This window comes from Cricetulus griseus, chromosome 5, assembly GCF_003668045.3.
Source record: "Cricetulus griseus strain 17A/GY chromosome 5, alternate assembly CriGri-PICRH-1.0, whole genome shotgun sequence".
In the NCBI taxonomy this organism is placed as follows: Eukaryota; Metazoa; Chordata; class Mammalia; order Rodentia; family Cricetidae; genus Cricetulus; species Cricetulus griseus.
This window is the reverse complement of record NC_048598.1, coordinates 101,423,751-101,450,258: the sequence shown is the minus strand read 5'-3', so window position 1 is coordinate 101,450,258 and position 26,508 is coordinate 101,423,751. Positions and strand designations below refer to the sequence as shown.

The window sequence follows — 26,508 nt, the reverse complement described above, 5'->3', positions numbered from 1 at the left end:
TCCTTCGCCGCCAAAGACCTCATCTCCAAGCTGCTGCCTCAGTGTTGGTGTCAGAGGGCCTTCTCCAGAGTCCCTCACACCACATCTGTGTGCAGCCCCCTCCCCACCCTCGCTAGGGCATCTGCATGGGGCCAGGTTTGCTTAGGGGTGACTCTCCTCCCCCACAGAACATGCTGTTTGAGAGCATCCAGGAGGGGAAGTACGAGTTCCCTGACAAGGACTGGGCCCATATCTCCTTCGCCGCCAAAGACCTCATCTCCAAGCTGCTGGTCCGAGATGCCAAGCAGAGGCTGAGTGCTGCCCAAGTCCTGCAGCACCCGTGGGTGCAGGGGGTGAGCTGTGGGGCCTGAGGAGGGGTGAGCTAGGAACCGTGTAAAAGGTTACACGGTTAGACTGTGGATCTGTGGGTGGGGTCTGGCCCCCTCAAGTGCCTTCTTGACCCCCAACCCTGCCCTGCCCTCTTGCAGTGCGCCCCAGAGAACACCCTCCCGACCCCCTTGGTTCTGCAGAGGTGAGCCCTGGGATCTTGGGATATGAGTGTGTTTGGGCTTTTGTTTTTCTGGAGTGCTAGGGGCACCATAGCCAGAGCCCTGCAAGTGTTCAGTAGGTGCCTTAGCTTTGAGTCCCTTGGGATGTTAGGGCCACAGAAGCCTAAGTGGGGGTCTGGCTGCTGAGTGCTACAATGTGGGAGGTGACTCAACAGCTCTTAGCATCTTGGTACCTGGGAGGGCATTGGAATTGGGGTGGGCGTTTCCACAGGGCTGCAGAGAAGGGCATGCTCTCATGTGACAGTCCTCCGTCCTATTCTCAGGAACAGCTGTGCCAAAGACCTCACATCCTTCGCCGCTGAGGCCATCGCCATGAACCGGCAGCTGGCCCAGTGTGAGGAGGACGCTGGGCAGGACCAGCCCGTGGTCATCCGAGCTACCTCACGCTGCCTGCAGCTGTCCCCACCCTCCCAGTCCAAGCTGGCCCAGCGGCGACAGAGGGCAAGCCTCTCTGGCACCCCCGTGGTCCTTGTGGGGGACCGTGTGTGACCCCCACCAGCCCCTTGTACATACGCCCCTGCCCTGCAGGGCCTGAAGGCTAGGGATCTGGGTACCCCGCCCCTTGCCATCCCAGGCACCAGTTCACCTGGGTCCTGCTAGGGGCTGCTGGGCTCTGTTGGGAGGTGTTTTCTTCTCCCTGTCCTCAGCCCCACCCCTGCCTGTTTGGCTTTGTTTTGTTTTGTTTTCCTTTTACCACTATTGAAAGCAAGTGCCCAGGAGGAAGGCGGAGGGTTTGGGCCACTCAGCCTGCACCCCACGATGCTCGCCTGTCAACTGTGAAGGCCACCTGCGCCCCCACCTCCACTCCAGCCACTCTGCTGTCTTCCAGGGTTGGGGATCCCGCAGGGTCACCTCTTCCTAGCCCTCAGTATTGTCAGGGACAGGCCCTCCTGGTGAGCACAGTGGCCCTTTTGTCTTTCCCCACCAGAGCACTCTTGGGTCTGGGGCAGGGGATTCCACTGTCTTGGATAGAGACCTCTGGAGGTTGGGTGGATGGGGACGCACCTGGTTGATTCCCTGTCCCCATCACCTACCTGCCTGTCCCTTGGAGGGTTGACAATCAGAATCTCCTCCCAGGCTGCTTAGCTCCTTGCGCTGGGACAGGCCTGATACCAGTCCCACCTCCCAGGGGCAAAGCTGGAGGACGACCCTGCACCCAGCTAGCTCCACCAAGGCAGGAGAGGTGCTGGACAAGGAGCCCATCAGCAAATAATGGGGTTCCCACATGACTCCCCACCTGGGCACCTGAGTGCCCCTTCTCAGGGCTCAGCCTGGCCATGGCCATGTCCTGCCCTATGCTGCCCCTGGGTCTGGAGTTCATGAGTTCCTGGCTACCTTCTGTTACCCAGAGCTGCAGCCACACCCAGAGGCCCCTCACCTTCCCTCTGCCCCCAGGGCAGCAACTTGGGTGTGCCTACCTTCAGGAAAGGGGCAAAAGCTGCCTTGGCCTCTCTCGGGTTACCCAAGACAGGCTGGGAAAGCACTGGGTGGCCCTGCAGTGCTCCAGGCCTGGGGACTGTTTCTAGCCACGAGCTACTATGCAATACGAGTTCCCATTTCCTCCGTGGCCCTGCTGGACGGGGGCGGCTTTGGGGGCCACACCACCCCGCCTGCAATTCCTCTGCTCAGGTGTCTCCAGGGCAGCCCCTGGCCTCAAAACTCCTTGGTCAAGATTGTTAAGTTTAGTTTAGACTTTTTTAAAAAAAATAATAATAATTTGACTTGCTTCCCTGTTATTGAAGAGTACTTGAATGTTGGGGTCTGGTGGGTGGGGACCTGGGACACCCACTGCCCAGCACCCTCCACCCTCCTCCTTAGTCCCATAGGATTGTCACAGTAGGGGAGGTGACATGCCTTCAGTCCTGCCTGCCTCTGGACACAATTCCAAAGACCCCCTGGAGGGAGGAGGGCTCCCTGGCTCCTCAGTTCTCACCCACCAGCATGATCCAGCTGTTGGGCACCCGAGGACTTGCCCCTGCAGGTTCTTGAAGCAGCCTGACTGGGCAGTGAGCAGCATTGATCCCTCCCCCAAGCAGGGCTGTCATTTCCTTGCTGTCTTCCATGCCCGACCTGGAGGATGGGTCAAGACCCCTAACTGTGAATGAGAGACAATCCTGGGGTGGCTTGGCCACAAACCATGCTGAATTCTGTAAAAAGAAAGAAAAGCCTGTTTTAGATTTGGGGACATGCAAGCACTTTCAACTCCATCCTACCAGGTGAAAAGACCGCTACAGACTTTTCCCACCAACTGTCAACGCCAGGATTTTGTATTCTGTTTTGTAAGGATTTAATAAAAGTCATTTAAAAATCTCTGCAGTGACGTAAACAGAGTTCAGCTGCCCGCAGGTCCTGAGTCACTGGTTCACTGGGCTCCCTTCTGCACACCCCTCTGGATGGGTCCCAGGGAGGTGACATCACCGCGGGGAAGCACAAGACTAAAGAAAAACAAGCTTGAGACTTGTCAGTGCCGGCCCGGAGGGGCGGGGATATGTGCCCTGTGGGAGGGTTCTGGGGGTGTGGCTTGTTGCCGGTTGGCTTTGGGTCTAGAGGAGGAGGACCTTGAGTTTCTCCGCAACGCGCTGGGGTGACAGTTCGTCACTAGGCTCCGTTTGTGCCGGTGTTCTCATGACACTTCCTAGATGACCAGGAGACCGGACTTGGTTCATCGTGTGCGAGCTTCCTACAAGGCAGGGACTCCCGCGAGAGGGCTGGCGCCGTGCTGGCCCCGAGCGTCTCCCGCGGTGGGCTGGGGTGGGGACTCTGCCACACTGCCAGAGGCCTGCAGCCGAGCACCGCTCCGGGAGTCTCCGGCACCAGGATTTCCCTGCCACTTTGCAGACAGACGTGGAAGAGGGCGGGCTCCTCCAGCTGCGAGAAAAACCACAAAAATAAAATCTAGTGCTACCTCTGCTGGGACGAGCTGTTCCTGGCAGGCGGCAGAGGGCAGGGAGCGGTCACCACCCAAGCTGGCAGGGCCAGCGGGGCATGGTGCCACTTGGGAGGGTTAGAGGCTTGGCATGTGGCCCCCGGCTGGGAACAGGCCAGCTAGTGGCTCGTTGGCGGAGAGCAGTTCCTCAAGTCAGAAACCCTAGGGTCCACCCCCACAGCGCGCACACTAGAAATGTGGCCTAGGCTCTCCGGAGGTAGAGGCAGGAGAATCCGGAGTTCAAGGTCATCCCCTGCCTAGGTAGGGCTTCTGAGTCCTGTCTGAGTTACCTGGGATCCTATCTGTGAAAAACAAAACAGAAGCGGCGGGCCTTCTGCTTGCCCCACATCTGACTAGCTCACTTTGATTCCCTAGCTGCATATGGTGCAACCAGAGGCTACCCTCTGACCTCCACACCACACCCACACGCTGCACCGAAGAGACTGAGACAGGATTATCTCAGTAAGTTAGCCTGGGCTACATGAGAACCTGTCTGTCTCAAAACGATTTTAAAAATGGTCCAGGAGCTTTTAGTCCTAGCATTCGGGAGGCAGAGGCTAGAGGCTCTCACTGAATCTGGAGCTAGGCTGCCTGGCCAGTGAGCTGCAGGACCCTGTGTCTCTGTCCCCCACTGCTGGGATTGTGTGTACACATGACTGTACCCTGCATTTGGGGGGGGGGTGTTTCTAAACAGGGTTTCTCTGGGTAACAGCCCTAGCTGTCCTGGAACCAGGCTGGCCTTGAACTCACAGAGACCCTCCTGCTTCTGCCTTGCAAGTGCTGGAACTAAAGGCATGTGCCACCACCCAGCCTGAACCTTGCGTTTTACATGAGGTTTGGGAATAGAACTCAGGTCCTAATATTTGCAGGGTGATCATTGTACTGTCCAAGACTTCTCTCTCACACCCTCCTTTTGCTCTTGAGACAGGGTTTTTCCTACTTCAAACTTACCGTCCTCCTGCCTCTGCCTCCCAAGAGCTGTGAATAGCTAAAGTTTACCACATCCAGCTAGGATATCTGCTTTATTTAATTTATTCTTATTTTTACACAATTTTTTGAGACAGGGTTTCTTTGTGTAGCCCTAGCTGTCTAGAACTTGCTTTGTAGACCAGGCTGGCCTTGAACTCATAGAGATCCATCTGCCTCTGCCTCCCCAGTGCTGGCATTAAAGGTGTGCATCACCACTGCCTGGTCTTTCTGTGTAGACCTAATTATCCTGGAACTCACTTAGAGCCTCCTGACTCTGTCTGCTGAGTGCTGTGAATCAAGAGTGAGCTACCATGAGCCGGGTGTTGGTGGTACACACCTTTAATCCCAGCACTTGGGAGGCAGGGGCAGGCAGATCTCTGTGAGTTCAAGACCAGCCTGGTCTACAAGAGCTAGATCCAGGACAGCCTCCAAAGCCACAGGAAAACCCTGAGCCCTGAGACCGGAATTACAGTTGGTAGTGAGCCACCATGTGTGCTGGGAAAAAATCCACCCCATAGGAAACAACCCTGGTAGCCTTGGCAACGCTGTAGTCTGGAGAGGGAGAGAACACTGCTGGCAAAACACACATGGAGGCACAGGTTCACTCTGTCAAATATTGAGGAGGCTGAAACAGGAGAGATTCAGATAATGAGGCCAGCCTGAGCTACAGAGTGAGGTTAAATCTAGCCTGGGCTACAGTGAGAACTGTTTCAAAATAAAAACTACGGGGCTGGAGAGATGGCTGAGAGGATAAGAGCACCAACTGCTCTTCCAGAGGTCCTGAGTTCAATTCCCAGCAACCACATGGTGGCTCACAGCCATCCGTTATAAGATCTGGCGCCCTCTTCTGGTGTGCAGAATGTTGTGTACATAATAAATAAATAAAATCTAAAAAAAAAAAAAAAAGCTTAAAAAACAATAAAAAGAGGCCAGATGGTGGTTGCCAGATTCACTGAGAGACCTTGCCTCAAAAAAATAAGGTGGATGGGGGCAGTCAGGAGAAACGCTCTTCCAGGGCACTGAAACTCTCTTTCCAGCACCCACACTGGGCAGCTCACAAAGGTGAAGCACCCCAGCTCCTGGGAACCAAAGCTTTGTTCTGAGCCCTCTGAGGCACCCTTTCATATGCACATAAATAAGAAGTAAATAAATAAATTAGCGGGCTGAAGAGATGGTTCAGAGGTTAAGAGCACTGACTGCTCTTCAGAGGTCCTGAGTTCAATTCCCAGCAACCAACCACATGGTGGCTCACAACCATCTGTTATGAGACCTGGTGCCCTCTTCTGGTGTGCAGATACACATGGAAGCAGAATGTTGTATACATAATAAATAAATAAAATCTTTAAAATAAATAAATAAATTAGGATAGGGGCCAGCAAGATGGCTGTGTGTTGGGGTAAAGGAGCTTACCCCCAGTGCCCTCACCCTAAGTGCAATTCTTAAAATTGACATGGTGGAGAGAAGTGATACACACAAATTGTCCCTATTTTACTGTCACATTTGTGCCATGGCATGTGGGTGCACATACACACACACAATTAAAAATATATCTTTTTAGTCGGGTGTGGTAGTACCCACCTTTAATTCTAAGACTAAGAAGGGAGAAGCAGGTGGGTCTCTGAGTTTAAGGACAGCCTGGGCTACACAGAGAAACCTGTCTTGAATAAATCATTTTTTAAAAGAAAATCTCAATGCCAAGTCTTATAAACACTTCTGGGGGCTAGTGTAGACCCCTCTCTCCTGGTGAGATCACAGGGAGAGCTGCAGGGTCAGGAAGAGACAAGTCTGTTTTCTTTTTTCTTTCTTTCTTTCTTTGTTTGTTTGTTTGTTTGTTTGGTTGGTTTTTCGAGACAGGGTTTCTCTGTATAGCTTTGGAGCCTATTCTGGCACTTGCTCTGGAGACCAGGCTGGCTTCTCACCTAGTTCTGCCTGCCTCTGCCTCCTGAGTGCTGGGATTAAAGGCATGCACCACCAATGCCCAGCTCTTTTTTATTTTTTTTTAATTCATGTACTAAAACTTGTATCACTGAGAAGTGTCTGGACAGCCTCAGTGGTGCTTCTGGAACGTTCCAGAATATTCCAGTGTCTGGGAGACATGTAGCTGATCCAAGTGGGCAGTTTCCTGGCACGAGGGGGATGGAGACCAGCAATAATACCTGAAGGGGCAGGCCCAGAACGGTGTTCACTGGGCTCCAGAGGGACCCTGTAGTAGTAGGGGACCTTAAAGAGAAAATGAAGCTAAGGAGATGGAGGAAGCCAGTGGTTCCTGCAGTGTCTCTCAGCTTGCATTCCTCAGGGAAGACTAGTCTCAAGCTTGACATGCCCCCTGCCTCAGCCTCCTGAGTGCCAAGGTTACTGGTATACATCACCATGCCTTTTTCATCTTAAGTTCAGTTCTTGGGGTCCTGTGAGTAACAGACAAGAGAAAACACATATTTCGGTGTTGCTTTTTCTAAATTTCTGTTTGCAGTGTTAGAATCTGTCCATGTGAGACAAAGGCTCAACCTCTGAACCACATACCTGTTCTTCATTTATGTCTTTGTATGATTTTTGTGTGTCCTTGTGTGTTTGCCCTGCATTCTGTCTGTGAACCACATCCATGCCTTGTGCCTAAGGAGGCCAGGGACGATGTGGAGGTCCCTGGAACTGGAGTTATAGACAGTTGTGAGCTGCCTGCTATGTGAGTGCTGGGAATTGAACCCATGTCCTGTGGCAGAGAAGCTGGCACATTAACCGCCGGGGCATCAGGCCAGCCTCTCTTCATTCTTTACTCTATTTTAGACAGGGCCTAATGTAGCCCAGGCCGGGTTCAAATTCACTCCATAGCTGAGGGTTACTTTGAACTCCTGATCCTCCTTCCTCCGACTCGTGAGTACTAAGATGAAAGGTGTCCTCTGCACGCCCGGTTCATTCAATGCTGGAGGCAGGATGCTGGACTCCCTAGGTTAGGCTAGTGCTTACTCTCTGAGCACTGTAACAACTGAGCTATTAACTATGGAGTTGTTCATTTTAAATGTTCACACAGGGGCAAAACAGAAGGAAGAGGGTTATATTAGTTGGTAATAGGGCTGGAGACAGAGGTTGCTCATGGGGAAGAAATGACCTACCGGAGTAGCAGGTGGGAGACACAGAGTCTTATGTTGGGTAGGGCCTGCTTGTCTTGGAGAATTCATGATGAGTCTGCTCATCGCTGTACTGCTGACTGTCCCCAAGGCCCACCCTCACCCATAGCAGCCATACCTGGAGTTCAAAATCTTCAGGTCAAAATAATTCCGTTGCAAACCACGTATTTGGGCTAGTACATTGCTGGCTCTCTGATTGTGTTTGTGTGCTTGTTTTAATATATATTTTGAGATATGGTCTCACTCTGTAGACCCGGCCTCGAACTCACAGAGATTCACCTGCCTCCTGAGTGCTGGGATTAAAGGTGTGAGCCACCACACTCAGGCATAAGTAGATTTTTTTTTTCCTTTCTTCTGAGACAGGGTTTCTCTGTGTAACAGTTCTGGCTACTCTGGAACAGGCTTTGTAGACCAGGCTGGCTTCGAATTCACAGAGACTTGCCTGCTTCTGAGTGCTGGTACTAAGTGTATGTATCACCACCACACAGCTGTAAACTTTATTTATGAAAAAGCAAAAATAGGCCAGACCATGGTGGCACACACCCTTAATCCAAGCATTTGGGAGGCTGAGGCAGGCGATTTGTGAGTTTGAGGCCAACCTGCTCTACAAAGTGAGTTCCAGGACAGTCAGGGCTACACAGAGAAATCCTGTCTTGAAAAACAAAACAAAACAACATGAAAACAAGATTTTAAAAAAGCAAAAAGAAAAAGGAAAGCAGGGAGCATGCAGGGAGCATGATGGTGTTGGCGCCCTCTACAGGCCAGGTCTGGTTACAACAAGAGGAGAAAACATAAATTGACAAAAGTCCTTTAAGGAGATTGTCACTGAAGCCTGATTGGTGGTCCATCCTGAGATCCTGTCACATGGAAGGAGAAAGTGAGAGGATTTCACAGAACCCAACACCAGTCAAGGAGACATAGACACTTGCTTCAAAAAATGAGCAGAGGGAATTTCTGCAATTAGTGGAGTGCCACCTAGAATTCCCCATTGAGGGGCTGGGGGCGTGGTCAGGGTGGAGCCTCAATGAGAATCCAACACTGCCCTGAGCTCTAGCCACATTCCCTTCCACCAATAAGCAGACAGCAAAGGCTTTTTAATCCCAGCACTCGGGAAGCAGAGGCAGGTGGATCTCTGTGAGTTCGAGGCCAGTCTGGTCTCCAGAGTGAGTGCCAGGATAGGCGCCAAAGAGATCCTGTTTTGAAAAAAACCTTTTAACCTGTGATCCTCTGCTTCAGCCTCCCCAGGGCTGGGATGACAGTGATCCCTACCATGCCAGATAGGTGGGGATCTTTGGCAGACAATTGCAGGAGCTGCCTCCACCATTGTTACTGACCACAGCAAGGGGACAGACTTGGAGTCTGGACCAGCGGACCTCACTTCCTCCTACTTCTGAGAAACTAAGACACTAGACTGCATTACCAGGCAGGGACAATGGGGGTGATCCACAGGGACGGACCAGAGTGCCAACCTTCAATGTCCACAGACAACTCCATCTGAGCCTGCTCAGGAGCTGGCTTCTGCTTCCTCTGGGAAGTCTTCCCTGCTGTACTCTATGTAGCCTGCTCTTGGAACCATAGTGCTCCCTGCTTGTACCTGTCGGGGACCATCATTTGATGTCACCCACTGGCCCCACACGTCTGGAGGTGGCCAATGCATATCGATTGACATTTGTTCTTGTTTGGTTTGTGTTATAGACAGGGTCTCTCTTTTATGTAGCCTAACTGCTTAGGAACTCACTATGTTGATCAAGCTGTTCTGGAATAACAGAGATCTGCCTCTCCAGTGCTGAGATTAAAAGTATGAGCCATCAAGTCTGATTTCCATTGAGTTTTAGACTGTATGATAAACTTTTACACCGACCTTCCCCCAGCTGCTTTGTGTGGGTGGGGTTTAGAGCTTGGGGTCTGGAGAATGACAACTAGAATATAGGAGCTAGAATTATAGTCTGGGGACTGTTGCCCTCATAGGGTTTCAGAGAATACATGTGGGACCCAAGCTTCACAGTCTGGGTCTGGGGTCCAGAATATGGGGCCTGAGCTGGGATCTTGGGTCTGGGAGGCTCTGGGCAGAGTGGGTGGGATCAGGGGTCCAGGGTTCTGAGCCCGCCCTTCAAGTTGGTTCTCCCTATTCAGACCCTCTATCAGCTCAGCCCCTCCCCCACCTCTTGGGCCCTGGCCTCCCTTCTTTCCTAATCTCACCACGCTGGATTCCCAGGGCCTCCCTCCTCAGATCTGTTCTGGCCTTCCCTCCTCTTGTCCCCAACTCCCCCAGCTGCTTTTCCTCATCTCCCTTTCTGGGATCCCAGTCAGTTCCTCGGCCTTCTTTCCCTGGTTCCTCCCCTCTTCCTGACCCTGCCCTTTCCCTCTGGACTCACTGCTCCCTCCTACTCTTCCTCCATTTCTCCTCTCCAGGGCTCCTCCGCTGGCAGCCCTGCCCCTCCCTCTCCTCCTTCCATGCCTCTCTAATCTATCTGCCTTTCTTTATTTTTCTGGTTTTTCCAGGCAGGGTATCTCTGTGGCTTTGGAGCCTGTCCTGGCACTCGCTCTGTAGACCAGGCTGGTCTCGAACTCACAGAGATCCGCTTGCCTCTGCCTCCCCAGTGCTGGGACTAAAGGTGTGCGCCACCACCACACAGCGCCTGTGGCTATCTTAACACAGCTGCTTCCCCAGCGAAATGCAGAAGGGACTGTTAAAGGTTAACCTTCCTCCACAGTAGCTGTCAGCTCCAATTCTGCTATAGCATACACTTTTTCGTATTTCTGGGCTCTTCATTAGGTTTTGTTAGTGTGAGGCTGTGTTAAAAGTAAGGAAATTTTTATTTATTTACTTTTTTAAGACAGGGTTTCTCTGTGTAACAGCCCAGGCTGTCCTGGAACTCACGGAGATCCGCCTGCCCCTGCCTCCTAGTGCTGGGTTGAAGGCGTGCGCCACCACCGCCCGGCTCAATCTGCCTGTCTTCCCCGCTCCTGCCTCCTCTTCCCACCCTTGCCCCTGCTCCTCCTCTACAGCTCCGCTCTCCTCCCCTTGCTCTTTCGTGTCTGTGCTCCTCCCTGTGTCTCTTGCCTCTCATCCAATCCCTCCTGTTCCTCTTCTCTGACCTAGTATCCAACCCCCACTCCCTCAGTCCCTGCTCCCTCTGTCCTTTCCCTCCCTCCTCCCCGCCTCGCTCCAGGCCCCTCCTCTTCCTCGTCTGACCCGGCTCTGCCACGCCCCTTCTCCCTTCCCTACTCTCGATGCTGGCCCCCGCTTCTCCCTCCTCCTCCCTCCTCCCTTCCTCTCTCTCCGGTCCCTCCCCATCTCTGCTCCCTATCTATCCTCCTCCCTCTCCTCCCCCTCCTCCCCTGCTCCCTCTGCACGCCCCACCCCTTCCTCCGCTCCTCCCTTTTCCCTACTCCTGCCCTTGCTCTTCGCAGGCCCCGCCTCCCCGGGGCCCCGCCCCTCAGCCCTCTTCCCTCGCGCCTCTCAGGTCCCGCCTCTCGACGGCCCCGCCCCGAATGACCACGCCCCTTATAGCCCCGCCCCGCGCCGCAGCGACAAGATGGCGGCAGGCGGCAGCGGGCGCGCGTCGTGCCCGCCGGGGGTCGGGCCTGGCGCGAGCGGCCTGGGGCCCAGCGCCAACGCCGCCGCGGCCCCCGGTAACGCGCCGCCTGTGCCCCGGGGCCGCCGCCCCTCCGTCCCCGCCGCCTGGGCCCGGGCCGGACGCGCAGGCCGTGGGCGACGAGCGCGACGACGCGGGCCCGGGCGCGCTGCTGCGCGAGCCCGTGTACAACTGGCAGGCCACCAAACCCACGGTGCAGGAGCGCTTCGCCTTCCTCTTCAACAACGAGGTGCTGTGCGACGTGCACTTCCTGGTGGGCAAGGGGCTCAGCTCGCAGCGCGTCCCTGCGCACAGGTGGGCCGCCGGGACGCGCCCGGACCCTGCAACCCTAGACCCTGCACCCCCGGACCCTGCACCCTACCCGGACCCTGCACCCCAGGAACCAGCGTCCTGGAACCCTGCACCCCACCCGGACCGTGCATCACAAACCCTGCACCCCACCTGGACCCTGCACTCCAAACCCTGTATCCTACCCAGATCCTGCCTGCACTCCCCATCCTGTTCCCCTCCCGGATTCTGCACCTCACCTGGACCCTGCACTCCATGAACCGGCACCCTAGAACCCTGCAACTGAGACCTTGAAATACCTAGGACATGTACCTCAGACCCTTCACCCCCCATCCAGACCCTGCATTCCCGGGTCCTGCACCCTAAGCCCCGCAGTCAGACCTTGAACCCTGCAACCCAACCCTAATCTCAAGGCACTGCATCCAGATCCTTTACCCCTAGATTCTGCACCCCAGACCTGTACTCTACAACGCTGTACCCCAAAAACCTGCAGTCCACCCAGGACCAAGTACCTCAGACTGTACACCACCCAGACCTTGGGTCACCCCAAGACCCTGAGTCTAAAGCCTCGGGCATTGTATCTTGGCATTCCTGTAACCCTCACCTGAACCTAGTTCTCAGACACCCCTACATCACAGTCCAGTTCCTAAACACGGGGAACCCATGCTCCTGGATCTTGCCTCTCTTGGACCTGGTCCTCCATCTAGGACCATTCCTGCTCCGGGGATCCTCCAGCCACCCCCCACCACTCCTTGTTCTTTAGCTTGTCCAATTTTCTAGGACCCTCCCTCATCCCCTCCTTCCTCCTCCCATCTTCACACCCTGTGTTTGTTCCTCACCCCAGCTGACCTCAGGATATCGTTCCCCAAGGTGCTTTGCTTCCCTGTGTCCCCCTAGTTTTGCTCTTGCCTCGTTCTTCCTTCTAGCCCTGGGTTCCCTGCCTGTCTGAGCCAGTCCCCCAGACCTCACCAGAGACATCTAATTCATGGCATTCTAATTCTTTGGGAATGGGCAGGGGTCCTGTACAGCCTTAAAAAGGATTGGACTCTCCAGTGTTCCCAGACGAGAAGTAATATGCACTGCACTGCCGATGCTGTTCTGGACACATGTGAATACTTAGGATAGTTCATTGGCTTGGTGACAAAATGGGGAATGTAGAAGGAGGTGTCCAGACCCCCTGGGACAGAGAGAAGTGGTCTCTTCTTGTTAGGAGCGCTGGGGTGGGGGAGAGTCTAGAGGACTTGAGTGTGTGAGAAGCACAGCAAGGACAGAACAGGAAGACAGAGGGGTGCCATGACCCCATGGAGCTTGCAGAGAAGGGGCACTTGGCAGATGGTAGGGTGGGCAATGGAGGACATGGCACTGTGGCAGGTGCCTGAGAGGGCAGTGTCAGAAAGGCTCCTCCACCTTGAGCTTTCTGGGCCTCAGTTTCCATGCCTGTGCACTAGACTCAACCCTGTCTGGGGCTGCTGGGGTGTGGTGACTCCATATTGTGCTTGTAACCGATCCTCGTGGTTGAACTGGAGTCCACTGGTTGCTGGGGGGGGGGGCGGGACATGTGATCTGTCAGTGGTGGCATCCCTGGGCCTGACTCCCACCCACCAACATTGTAGGTGACAATATGGACAATTGTCTGAAAATATGCAGTAGGAAAGCACTGTGTGGCGATGCAGGCCATGAGCTCAGCTACTTTTTGGCTGAGGCAGGGGACTGCGAATTCCAGATCTACTCTGGCAACCTAGGAGATCCTGTCAGAAAAAGTAAAAAGAGCCAGGTATGGTGGTGCTCTCCCTTAGTCTAGTATTTGGGAAGCAGAGGCAAATCTCTGTGAATCCAAAACCAACACAAATTTCAGAACAGCAAGGAATACATATTGAGAGTCTGCCTCAAAAAACAAACCAAAAAGAATGATCAAAAAAGAAAAACAAGTAAATTGAGGGCTTGGGGTGTGGCTCGGGAGTGGAGACCCCTAGACTCCCCTACTGAGGGACTAGGGTTGTGGCTCACCTGCCTACTCTGGCTCACCGGAGGTGGGGAAGATGGCTCAGTGGTTAAGAGTGTATGCATGCTCGCAGAGGCAAGTGGCTTCAATTCCCAGTGGCCACCTTGGTGCCTTGAGACAGCTTGTAGCTCTAGTTCCTGGGGTTCTGGCTTCTGGTCTCAGAAGGCACTTAAACTCATGTGCCCATAATTTAAAAGGAAAGGGAGAAATTAAAGAGCAGTCCCTCCCAACCTGGGAGAGGTAGAAAGGACCTCCAAAAGGCCTTGCAAAGCCTGCACAGACCTGGGTTCCAGAATGTGGTCTTCAGGGCCCTGTAGTTCCTTTGTTTTGGGGTCCTGAGGACCTGTCGGTGGTAGACAAACTCCACTGAAGTGTACCCTGAACCTCCAAGTTCCCGTGGTTTTTGGCAACTCTGTGTGACCACAGAACAGATAAACCTACTGTAGTCAGATTGGAGGCAGTACATGACAGGGCACCTGACTGGGCCTCTGTCAAGGTCACAAATGACCATGTTAGGGAAATCTGTCAGCCTAGAGGAACACTAGGGTTTTAATTCTGGCTCCGGTCCTGGTTGGGCACATGGACTGACATTAGAGGAAAGCTGTGTGACACCTGAGGCCACCCAGAGAAGCTGAGTGGTGAATGCCTGTCACCCAGCTCTCTGGAGGCTGAGGCAGGAGAATCTGGAGTGCATTCTTGGCTACATAGTGAGTTTTAGGGCAGCCTGAGCTACATGAGACCTTGTCTACAAGATAAACAAAACAGGAATTGGGGAGACAGTTCAGTGGATGAAGTATTTGCATCCACATAGAAGCCAGATAGACAGCTGTGAAGACAGGGAGTCTTTGGAGCTGCCTGACTGGCTAGAGCCTGGAATTGGTGGGCTTGGGGTTCAGTGAGAGATCTGTCTCAGTAGAGAAAGTAGTGTGATCATGATAGACACCCAGTATTGACCCGGCCAGCAAATTCATTGAAAGGGCCAGACATCAAGAGCTTTCAGCTGGGGTTGGCTGTAGCTCAGTGGTAGAACACTTGCCTAAGATGTGTAAGGTTTAGGGTTCTAGCCCCACTCTGGAGAAAAGAAATGTCTTGGTCAGTTATATTGGCTCCATAGCAACTGTTCAACTTGGCTGTAGCCATAGGCAGGAGGGGCTTTGAGGATGGGTACAGCTCTGTGTGTGTGTGTGTGTGTGTGTGTGTGTGTGTGAGTGTGTTTGTTGTTTTTTCAAGACAAGGTTTCTCTGTGGCTTTGAAGGCTGTCCTGGAACTCGCTCTAGTAGATCAGGCTGGCCTTGAATTCACAGAGATCCGTCTGCCTCTGCCTCCCAAGTGCTGGGTGTGCCCCACCACCCAGCTTTGTTATTTATTTTTATGTGTCCAGGTGTTCACCTGCATGCATGTCTGTGTACCATGTGCAGCAATGTCCAGGGGGTGTAGCACAGCTGATTGTGAGCTGATGTGTGGGTGCTGGGAACTGAACTCGGGTCCTGTGGAGGAGCAGCCAGTGCACTAATCACTGCACCTCCCTCCTGGCACCTGTTTTTGTTTTGACAGGGTCTCAGGTAGCCCAGGCTGGTCTTGAATTCTGTGTAGCCAAGGATGACCTTGAACTCCCGATCCTCCCCTTCCTAATTCCCCATGCTGGGATGGTACATGTACTCCATCATTCCTGGAACCCAGGGCTCAGTCTGTGCCAGCGAGCACTTCACTCACCGAGCCTGGGTTCCAGCAATTGAGTGCCTGTCCTAATGTTTTTGTTGTTGTTTGTTTTTTAGACAGGCTGGCCTGGAACTCTGCAGTAGCTCAGGCTGTCTTGAAACTGTTGAGGTCCTCCAGTCTCGACCGCCTCAGTGCTGGGATGACAGGCCTGCGCCTCCATGCCCTACTCCTCTGGCAGTCTCAGAGGGGTCATCCACAGACTTCACACCACCTTGCCACGGGGCTTCTGAAGCCACCTGGATCAGCTTGGGGACCAGTGGGCAGAGCCTCTGCCTAGGATGCTTGTCCTCAGGGTGCGTGAATCCTCTGAAGCCCCTGTCACTGCCCTCCTCCTTGTGGGCATATTTCTCACTTGGACAGGCTCTCCTGCTTCAGTTTGTCTGTGTGTTTCTGGTCCCTTCTGACCGAGCTGTCCATTGAGCTCAGGGCCTGGAGCCTCACCAAGCACCCATCCAGTCCATACCCCATCACCTTTGTGTGTTTTTGTTTCATTTTGTTTTTTGAGACTGCATCTCGCTGTGTAGCCTGGGCTGGCCCCCAGCTCATCACAATTCTCCTGCCTCAGGCACCTGTGGCCTGGGATGACAGGTGTGTGTTTCCATGCCTGGCCTATTTACTAGCTTATTTAATATTTTATTTATTTTGTGTTCATTTGTGTTTTGCCTGCGTGTATGTCAGTGTGAGGGTACCAGAGTCCCTGGAACTGGAGTTAACAGACAGTTGTGAGCTGCCATGTGGTTGCTGGGAATTGAGCCCGAGCCCTTTGCCAGAGTAGTCAGTACTCATAGTCCAGTCCCACCTGGCCTATTTGTCTTTCTTAGCAGTCCATCTATGCAATCTGGGGGAAACGTTTATTGTATTCTCTTAAAATTCCCTTCATAGTTGACAGTGATGGCGCAGGCCTTTAATCCCAGCACTCGGGAAGCAGATGCAGGCAGATCTCTGTGAGTTGCAGGTGGATGGCTGTGAGTTCTAGGCCATTCTGGTCTACCTAGCAAATTCATGGCTAACCTGCTTTTTGTTTTGTTTTTCAAGACAGGGTTTCTTTGTGTGGCTCTTGGCTGTCCTAGAACTTGCTCTGTAGACCAGGCTAGCCTTGAACTCAGCAGTGTGACTCTTTAAAAATAAATAAATAATGCATCCTCTCCATTTTCAACACCTGCCATTTTATTTATTTTTTATTTTATATTATTTATTTATTTATTTTGGTTTTTCTTTTTAAAGATTTTATTTATTTATTATGTATACAACATTCTGCTTCCATGTATATCTACACACCAGAAGAGGGCACCAGATCTTATAACGGATAATTGTGAGCCACCATGTGGTTGCTGGGAATTGAACTCAGGACCTCTGGAAGAGCAGTCAGCGCTCTTAACCACTGAGCCATCTCTCCAGCCCAATACCTGTCATTTTAACTCACAGGAAGTTGGGTTGGCATATTAGTTTAGGTTTAGCCTGAGCTGCATAGTTCTGTCTAAAGGAAAAAAGATTTTTTTTTTTTTTTTTTTTTTTTTAAGGCAGGGTTGTACTGTATAGACCAAGCTGGCCTGGATCCACAGAGATCTGCCTGCTTCTACCTCTGAGTACTGGGGTTAAAGGCGGGACCATACTTGGCTTTTTACATGTGGATAGGATTTGAACTCATGCCTTCTTTACCCATGGAGCCTTCCCCAGCTCCAGCTATCGGGTGTCGGTGTACCTGTACTATGTACTAGCCTCATCATTTGCCCTGCACACATTTGTAACTACTATGTGCTCCTGGCACAGGGTGTCTAAGCTGGTCCATCTGCAATGCTCCTGTATTGTGTATAGTGGTGCAGGTTTATGATCCCAACATTGAGACTGAGTTCAAGGCTGGCCCAGGCTTTGTGATGAGACCCTATTTGAAACAAGGAAACAACAACAAATGATGTATTTTAATTGTGTGTGCATGTGTGTGCATGTTTATGCGTGTGTTCATATGTGCGCATGTGTGTGTCTCATGTGTCTGTGCCTGTGTTTTCACTAGTGTGCCTGCCTGCAGAGTCCAGGTCCCTGATGCTGGCTGTGGGTACTGGGAGCTGAACTTGTGTTTTGCAAGAGTGGCTTGTGGTCTCGCCTAAGTATGGATCACTGAGCTGGCACCTGCTGACATAGTGTGCAGCCAGCACTACTGTCCAGCACGTACCATCTTCCCAGCCATAGCGTGTGTGTCCTCCCTGTCCTCTGGTTCCCTCACTGAGCATGATATCTCCATTTTCCCTGCTCTGGGGTGTGTGATGTAACCTTGTTCTGTTCATAGCTGTGTGGTACTCCAGTGTATAGAGGGAACATGCTGCATGTCTGATCACACTTGGTGCGTTATGGGCTGTTCCCACCTTTGGTGTGCATGTGTGTTCCTGTCTCCTGCAAAGAGCTACAGAAACCACAGTGGACAAGAGAAGAGTACAGGGAAAGGCTGCTGGCTCGGATCCAAAGGCAGCAGGGATGCCTGTAGAGAATGGAGGTGGGGCAAGCTGAGTTTCCAGCGCCTCCCCTGGGATAAGCTGTTCATTGCTGTGAGTCACAGAGGGCCAGGTGCAAGTATCCGTGTCAGGTGGCTGTGGCTATGCCCGTGCAGCTGGGTGCCTGAGTTTCTGATTTGGACTTTTGCGTGGTCCGGTGGAGGCGTCCCTGTGGGGACAGGATGCTTCCTAAACAGAAAGCAGAGGCGCAGGCAGGGAAGTTATTTCTGGCTTACCACTGAGTGGGCCTGGGGCCCTTGAGCCTCTGCTGTGATGAGCATTCAGGGTTCCCAGCTTCCACCGGGACCAGGAGGGGGTCAGGAGCTAGAAGACTGCAGGACTGTGACTGAGACCTCAGAGCCAAGACCCTGGTCTGCCCAGCTGCACACTTTCCAAGGCCCCCAGGTGGGTCCCTTCTGAATGTCTGAATACTAGGCCCCAGTGTTTGTCCCAGGTTTTCCTCAACCATCTCCACTTTGGCTTTGCAGTGATAGGCATGAAGTCTATAGGTATGCACATGCTAGATGGGTGCTGTATTGCTGAGCAATGCTCCAGCCCTCATTGGGGAGTCTAAGCAGGGGTCCCACACTATGACCATGCCCCAGCCCCTCACTGGGGGGTTTTAGGTGGAACTCCACCCTGACCATGCTCCCAGCCCCTCACTGGGGGATCCTAGGCAGGGCTCCATCTCTGAGCCACTAGTCTTTTCCCTTTTTATTTTTTCAGACAAGGTCTTACTGAGTTGCCTAGATTGCCCTAAACTCCTGTTGTGCTTTCGTTCCTGCAAGCTGAGGTACAGGCCATGTCCAGCCAGTTGTCAGCTCTTTCTCTGTATGTTTGCTCACGTTTCCCTCCTGAAGGTGCCTGTCTCCCAGCTTCCTCTTTGATTAATCTCAGCTAATTCCATTTGGGAGGGCCAGTTCCCAAGAAACGCTCTGGGTGTGCTTGGTTGCTACCTGGGGGGTGGGGTGGTCCCCAGTCTGATCCAAATCCAATGTGACAGACAGTCAGCAGTGGCCAGACTCTGGGCAGGAGGTAGCTTGGGTACTGTATGGCCAGTGGGGCCCATGTGACCCTTGAGAGGGCACACCTACAGGTGTGATAGGTCCTTGGTTCTATGGAGGGTTTCAGGTTCCTTATCCAGCTTCAGCTGTGGTTGCTAGTTCTGTCTTACTCATGGTGCATGGCCCCATCTACATGTCCAGAGGTGTCTGCTGGCGCATACGTGGGGCTGGCCCCATGGCCATTGTCTCCACTAGAACATGAGCTGAGTTCCATGCCGTCTCTGCGAGGTCTTGAACCCAGCCATCATGCTCTCCATCTTGCCCTGGCTTACCCATACTACCTCAGCTGGAGTGGTCAAGGCAGTCATGTGACCCCTTTGCTTTTCATTACTCATGCCACCACAGGTTCCTCAGGCTCTGCCCTGCCCCAGCTGTGGTCCCTGATCTAGGCTGTCCAGCCCCTGGGGTCAGATCCCCATGCCTGTCACCATGGCCCAGAGAGTTGAGGGAGGGAATGAACAGGATGAGAGGAGGTGGGGTCAAGTGAACAATGAAGGAAAGAATGAGGGAGCATGTGGGGAGGAGCGTGAGCAAGCATGCGTATAGAGGAGCTTGGCGCTGCCCTCATGCTGGCCCCTCTACAGCCTCCTCCTTCCATTTCCTTCTAGAGGGATCTGAGGCCCAGAAAGGCCTCTACCAGGGTTGCCACAAGTCTCTGCAGGAGGGTGTGACAGGGGACTCTGTCTGGCCTGGGCCAACAAGACTAACAGACAGGCACCCTCTCTTCTGGCTCAGGTTTGTGCTAGCTGTGGGCAGTGCTGTCTTTGATGCTATGTTCAATGGTGGAATGGCTACCACATCCACTGAAATTGAGTTGCCTGACGTGGAGCCCGCTGCCTTCCTGGCACTGCTCAAGTAAGTTTCCAGACCTTTCTGGCCACAGTGAGGTGCTAGAATATGGGGTAGAGTATGAAAAGCCAGAAGGCAGATTGTTGCTGTGCATCTTGGTAGAGAGTGGAACGTTTTCGAGCACACCCAGAAAAGAGAGGTCATCCTTCAGACAATTTTTCAGAATGTTTTAGTGGCTGGAGAGATGGCTCAGCACCCCTGTAACCCCGGGCAGGGGGTTGCCAGCTCCAGGGGGAGCCAATACTTCAGGGCCATACTTACATGGCATGCATAAACTCATGCAAAACTCAAATAAATAATACTTTTTAAAAATCTTTTGAAGGAAGACTTAATGTTGTTATAGTTTTGAAACAACCTGTCTCCAAGAGTGGGCAGTGTGCTGTGTGGTGTGGGCACTTATACTGTCCTGACCAGTGAGTGCCTGAGGTCAGTGTGGTTTTCTGTTATTTACCCATGATCGCCTAAGCTTGGCCACAGGGTCCTAGGTCCTGCTGTAAGTGGCACCCCAGGTGCGTGCCTAGGGTGGCCTGTGCTTGGACTTCTCATGGGTGACAGCCTGGCCTTACTGAGAACCATCCCCAGGGCAGGAGACACTGACGATGTCAGTTCTGGAAGGTTGCTGAGCAACCTTCAGATATGCAGTGTTTGGCCAGGTCTGGCGGCTGTGGGGTCACTTGGTGTTCTCACAGCCCATGTCTCCTGCTCAGGTTCCTGTATTCAGATGAAGTACAAATTGGGCCCGAGACAGTAATGACCACGCTGTACACCGCCAAGAAGTATGCAGTGCCTGCACTCGAGGCACACTGCGTGGAGTTCCTGAAGAAACACCTGCGGGCTGACAATGCCTTCATGCTTCTCACGCAGGTGGATGTGGTCGCTGAGTGTCCGGTGATGCCTGATGTGTGTGCATGTGTGACCGACCACAAGGCTGGTGCCAGGTGTCCTCAGTCACTGTCCACTTCATTTTTTGTAGGCTTTTTTGGGGGGAAGGGGCTTTTGTTTTTGGAGATGAGGTCTCACTGTGTAGCCCAGATTGTCCTGGAACTCACTCTGTAGACCAGGCTGGCCTGAATTGACAGAGATCCACCTGCTTCTGCCTCCCTATGCTGGGATTAAAGGCATGCTCCACCAACGCCTGGAATTTTTTTTTTTTTGTTGCTTTCTCCTCTGAGACAGTCTGGCTCACTAGCCAGGCTGCTGCACAATCCTGACCTTTCTGTCTCAACCTGAGGTCTGGTGTGTGCCACCACTCCTGGCTTCTCCACTATAGTTTTCATGTGTGTATTCACGTGTGTGTGCATAGTGTGCAAATGTGGGCTGCTGTGGCAAGTGCTGACCTTCCCCATCTCTGTCCAGGCTCGGCTCTTTGATGAGCCGCAGCTAGCCAGCCTGTGCCTGGAGAGCATAGACAAGAACACAGCCGACGCCATCGCCGCCGAGGGATTCACTGACATTGACCTGGGTGAGTCAGGGCCAGTAGGTCCCAGATTCGAGGACTGTGCTGGGCTTGGGTCAGGTTGGAGATCCTGATTTGAAGATGACATGGCTGGCCTGGCTGGAGCAGATACAGTGAGGCTGGGTAGTGGGGTGTGGCCTGTGACCAAGAGATTCTGGGGTCAGTGTTATCCCTGCCTAGGGAGACCGCCGTGCCTTCTATAGGGACATCTGCAGATGCCTTGGAAGGGCCCTGTGGGACCAGAGGAAATAGTTGCAGGGTGTGGGGATATACACTCCTATGATCTCAGTTCCCCCTCTGGAGGCTGGGGCAGAAGGATTGCTATGAGTTCTGGACCTGTCTAAGCTATAGAATGAGACCTTGTCTCAAAAAGAAAGTGGTCTGGGACTCAGCTCAGACTACTTCCCTAGCATTCTCCAGCCTGTCACCTCAGCATTCAAGAGGTAGAGAGAGGAGGGCCAGGAATTCAAGGCCAGCTTGGCTATATAGTGATTTCAAGGCCATTCTGGACCGTATGAGACCATGAAAGGGAGGGAGGGAAGGATAGATGGAGGAAAGTGTGTGCTTAGGGAGGGCCATTGTCAATAAAACTTTATTGATAAACATCGACCAAGGGTCACAGTTGCCAAGCCCTGGCTACAGGGTAGTTCCTAATGGGGCTGGTCTACACATAGCCCACGTGGTTACAGGGCATCAGGGCTCACAGCCTCTCTCTGCCACAGATACACTGGTGGCAGTGCTGGAGCGTGACACTCTGGGCATCCGTGAGGTTCGACTATTCAATGCTGTAGTACGCTGGTCTGAAGCTGAGTGTCAACGGCAACAGCTTCAGGTGACACCTGAGAACAAGAGGAAGGCGCTAGGGAAGGCCCTAGGTCTCATCCGGTTCCCCCTGATGACCATTGAGGAGTTTGCAGCAGGTAAAAGGCTTGCACAGCGGGCACTGCAACACCCTTCATGCCCATGTCTATCAGGCTGACTTGGGGACACACCCGAAGACCCTGGGGTTTCCATACTTGGGGTCATGTCCTATCTGCCACTCAGGATTCAGCTTTGGGCTGGGGCTCAGTCAATAACGGTGCATGGACGGGCAGGGTCACAGGCTGTATGAAGCAAGGGTGTTTGTTCCACAACAGGGCTCCCGAGGGGCCCACACAGGTGGGTGTCTGCCGGCCCAGAGTGTCAGGTAGAAGGCATTGTGGTGGATCCCAGGAACATAGGTGTCCCGGCCCGAGGGGCAGGCCCTGAGTCTGCCTTCCTTCCCTTCGTGCTGTCAGCCGCCTTCTGCCCGCAGGCCCGGCACAGTCCGGCATCCTGGCGGACCGAGAGGTGGTCAGTCTTTTCCTGCACTTTACTGTCAACCCCAAGCCTCGCGTGGAGTTCATTGACAGGCCCCGCTGCTGCCTTCGAGGCAAGGAGTGCAGCATCAACCGGTTCCAGCAGGTGGAAAGCCGCTGGGGCTACAGTGGCACCAGTGACCGAATCAGGTGGGGCCGCAGGACCCCGGGTCGGGCGGCGGCTTGGGAAGGAAGGGGCAGCAGGAACTTCTCATGGTCCTGAATGGGCAGTGTGCTCCAAGCTCTCCCATGGCCGCCCCAGTTGCTCAGCCCAGTGGGCCCAGGGGGTTGATCCATCTGCCACCTAATTCCTTCTGCAGGTTCTCCGTCAACAAGCGCATCTTTGTGGTGGGCTTTGGGCTCTATGGATCCATCCACGGGCCCACTGACTATCAAGTGAACATCCAGGTAACGGTGCCAGCCTTGCCCTGCCAGCTTTCCGGCCACGCCCATAGCTTGGCCCCTGTGCTTATCCCCACTGACACCGCACCCACTCTCCTTGAGGTCACGCCCACAGGTCCCACCCACCCACTGTCCTCAGTACCCTGCTGTAGTCCCTCGCTCAGCAGCCTTGCCCCCCCCCCCAGATCATCCACACAGACAGCAATACGGTCCTCGGCCAGAACGACACTGGTTTCAGCTGCGATGGCTCGGCCAGCACCTTCCGTGTTATGTTCAAGGAGCCAGTGGAGGTCCTGCCCAATGTGAACTACACTGCCTGCGCCACGCTCAAGGTGGGGGCCGCATGTACCCGAGGGCACTGCCCCCCCATCCCCCCTTCCCCCGCCGGCTGTGGGTGCCCCTCGTTATCTCCCCAAAGTCTGAGAGCTTCCCAGCCTCACTGCTGTGCCTCCCACTCCCCTCCAGGGCCCGGACTCTCACTATGGCACCAAAGGCTTACGCAAGGTGACTCATGAGTCGCCCACCACAGGGGCTAAGGCATGCTTTACCTTCTGTTATGCCGCCGGGAACAACAATGGCACCTCTGTGGAGGATGGGCAGATCCCGGAAGTCATCTTCTACACCTAGGACATTCTCCACCGAGGTCACCCCTTGCCAGCCACAGGCCAGCCTCCCTCCCTGCCACTTCCCTCATCATCATGGAAGGGGCTGCCTTGTGTTCACAGTGACAAGTGTGACCCCCATCCCAAGGCACTGGGGAGTTGGTCGGGCCATGGGCTGGGCCCTGTCAAGACAATCCCTCAGTCTTGGTGGGCAGAGTGGGCCTGGTCGTGTATGGACAGCTGTTGGGGTGGAGGGCAGTGGCTTGGGAGTCTGGGTTCCCATTCTGGTCCCTGCAGCTCAGGGCAGAAGGCCTGCTCAGTGCCCAGCGGTGCTACAGCAGCACTCGCGGTTCTCTTAAACTGCACACTGCAATGCATTCGAGTCCACACTTGGCTAGAGCCCATGCTCATGCCTGTCCTCCAGCCAGTGGTTGGGTTTCATGTTTCTTTGTTCTCCGTTGCTCCCTGAGGACACTGAGGCCACCTGAAGCCCTGGCCTCCTGGGCTTGTGCATGTGCAGGGCAGTGGTCAGTCCTGAGGAGCCTTGGACAGGGCTGGTGAGCCTTGCTGGAAACTCTGCCCCAGGATGGGTGCGATGTGTTAGTAAAAGGCCATCACTACCCAGCCTCTATGGGTCTGCTCCTCCCAGGTATGGCTAGCAAAGCTCAGCTCTGAGCCTGCAGTGCTGGAGCCACAGGTCAAGCCCCATCCAGATGCACTGGGCCTCCAGCTGGCCTGCTGCGGCACCCAGGGTACCACAGAACAGCCCTGTGCAAACCACAGCCCTGGTTCTCTTAAGTCCACCAGGCTCTCTGTCCTGATGCCCTAGGAGGCGCAGCCCTCTATCTGGGGCTCCCTCCTTTGTGTCTCCATACCTGTGACCTCCTACCCAGAACCCATGTCCTCCCCAAAGCCATGGGAGGTGACCCCTCCACACTGTATCCCCAAATGATTTTTTTAAATAAAGGAAACAAACCCTTGAGTGCCACGTCCTTCAAGTGATGTGGGGCTGGCAAGTGGGAACCTCGACCACCAGTGTTGTCCCCTAAGATACCTTCCCAGTGTCTCCAGAAGAGCGGAGGCAGGCGGGCAGGCTACCAGCAAGACCCAAGGCCCCGAGAAGGGAGCTGTCATCCTAGCCCCTAGGAGGCAGAGGCTGGAGGTCTGGAGTCCTGGGCTAGCCTGGGATACATGACACCCTGTTTAAAAATAAAAAAGGGGTCACTGAAGAGATGGTTCAGTGGTTAAGAGCACCTGCTGCTCTTGCAGAGGACCTGGGTTCCCAGCACCTGTGTTGGGTAGCTCACAACCACCTGTGCTGCCAGTGCAGCTGCTTCCACTGAGTCTGGGCTCTGCACTCCTGGGCAGGCAATACAAATGCATGATTTAAGATGATAAAAGTAGGCTGGGCAGTGGGGGGGGGGCGCACACCTTTAATCCTAGCACTCGGGAGGCAGAGGCAGGCGGATCTCTGAATCTGAGGCCAGCCTGGTCTACTGAGCAAGTTCCAGGACAGCCTGCAAAGCTACAGACAAACCCTGTTTGTGGGAGGGGGAATCCAAGCAAACAAACAAAAAACCAAAAAACAGTATGACTAAAAAACAGTATCACTGAAACCACCAAAGCATGAAGAGGAGAGGACAAAACAAAAGAAAGCTCTGGCAAGATGCCTTGGCTGGCAGAGGTGACACCAAGCCTGGCCATCTGAGTTTGATGTGCAGACCCCACGATGGAAGGAAAGAATAGACTTTAGAAAGGTGTCCTCTGACACCCGTGTACACCTGTGGGACATGGACAATCCCCAGCCAGCCACGCAAATACATAAGGAATCTTTTTATTTTGTTTTCTCTTGCTATGACAAAACACACAAGGCTGTGTGTATCATGAGAGCTTGTGTGCATGGTGTGTGAATGTGTGTGAGGTCAAGGTTCAACCTGGGCTGTCTCCTTCCCTTCCACTTTGAGTCAAGGTCTCTTGTTTGCCACTGTGGACAGCACACTAGCTAACCTGCAAGCTTTAGGCCCGGCTCCCGTCTGGCTTCACATGGGTTCGGGACATCTGAAGTCAAGTGTTTGGTTTAGGGTTTCGTTGCTGTGATAAACACCGTGACCAACGCATCTTGGGGAGGAAAGATTCAGTTCATTTCAGCTCACAGCTACAGTCCATCACTGAGGGAAGTCGGCAGGCGCCGGAGGCAAGGCTGATGCAAGGGCCAGGGAGAGAAAGCCTGAATGTTCTTCAAGGCTTACTGATCCTGAACCACCTGCCTGGAATGGGCTGGTCCTGCCCTCATCCATCAACTGCCCAGAGGACAATCTGGTGTGGACATCTCTCTCTCTCTCTCTCTCTCTCTCTCTCTCTCTCTCTCTCTCTCTCTCTCTCTCTCTTTGTGTGTGAACATTTTCTCAACTGAGATTGCTCTTCCCAAATGACTCTAGCTTGTGTCCATGTGACAAGCTATCTCCCCAGCCCTGGAGACTTTGCACTACTCTGGTGGCCCAGCCCAGTGCTGTCATCCACTCAGCCTCACTGAGGACACACTGGGAACTCAGGAGAGTGACAAGTGCCTCACGCAGAGGAAGGCATCAGAAGAACATTTAGTGTAGCCACTCTTTTTTTTTTCTTTCTATTTTGTTTTTCTGAGACAGGGTTTCTCTGTAGCTTTGGAGGCTGTCCTGGAACTGACCAGGCTGGTCTGGAACTCTCAGATTCATCTGCCTTGGCTTCCTGAGTGCTCAGATTAAAGGCGTGCGCCACCAATGCCCAGCTTTTTGTTTGTTTCTTAAGATTTATATTTGTGGACTGGGGAGATGGCTCAGTAATTAAGAGCACTGGCTGCTCTTCCAGAGGATGCAGGTTCAAAACCCAGCATCCAGATGGCAGCTCACACCTGTAACTCCAGTCTCAGAAGATCCAATGCCCTGTTCTGGCTTCCTGGTGCATTACATGTAAGATACCCATACACATAAAATCATTGTGTAAAAAAAGATTTATGTGGTGGCACATGCCTTTAATCCCAGCACTTGGGAGGCAGAGGCAAGAGCATCTCTGTGAGTTTGAGACCAGCCTGGTCTACAGAGCAAGTTCCAAGACAGCCTCCAAAGCTACAGAGAAAATGTCTCAGAAAACCAAATATATA

General features: G+C 53.4%; 2 protein-coding genes across 3 annotated transcripts in view; both read left to right on the top strand.

Annotated features, from left to right (window-relative positions):
• Positions 1-2,860, top strand: part of Mknk2 (MAPK interacting serine/threonine kinase 2) — a 10,867-nt gene extending 8,007 nt beyond the window's left edge. For both annotated transcript variants that reach the window (XM_027419325.2, XM_027419324.2), the window contains exons 12-14: positions 168-332; positions 468-511; positions 812-2,860. In XM_027419325.2, coding sequence (XP_027275126.1) covers positions 168-332; positions 468-511; positions 812-1,037 — 435 coding nt within the window. In that variant the 3' untranslated portion in view covers positions 1,038-2,860. The remainder of the gene's footprint in view (positions 1-167; positions 333-467; positions 512-811) is intronic.
• An 8,244-nt stretch (positions 2,861-11,104) lies between these two features.
• Positions 11,105-24,351, top strand: Btbd2 (BTB domain containing 2). Its single transcript, XM_027419326.2, is given in 10 exon segments — positions 11,105-11,208; positions 11,210-11,458; positions 19,459-19,578; positions 20,280-20,436; positions 20,929-21,034; positions 21,751-21,948; positions 22,323-22,515; positions 22,686-22,773; positions 22,953-23,099; positions 23,233-24,351. Coding segments are annotated over 10 exon segments (1,524 nt in total). The 3' UTR covers positions 23,395-24,351.
• Positions 24,352-26,508: the final 2,157 nt, after the last annotated feature.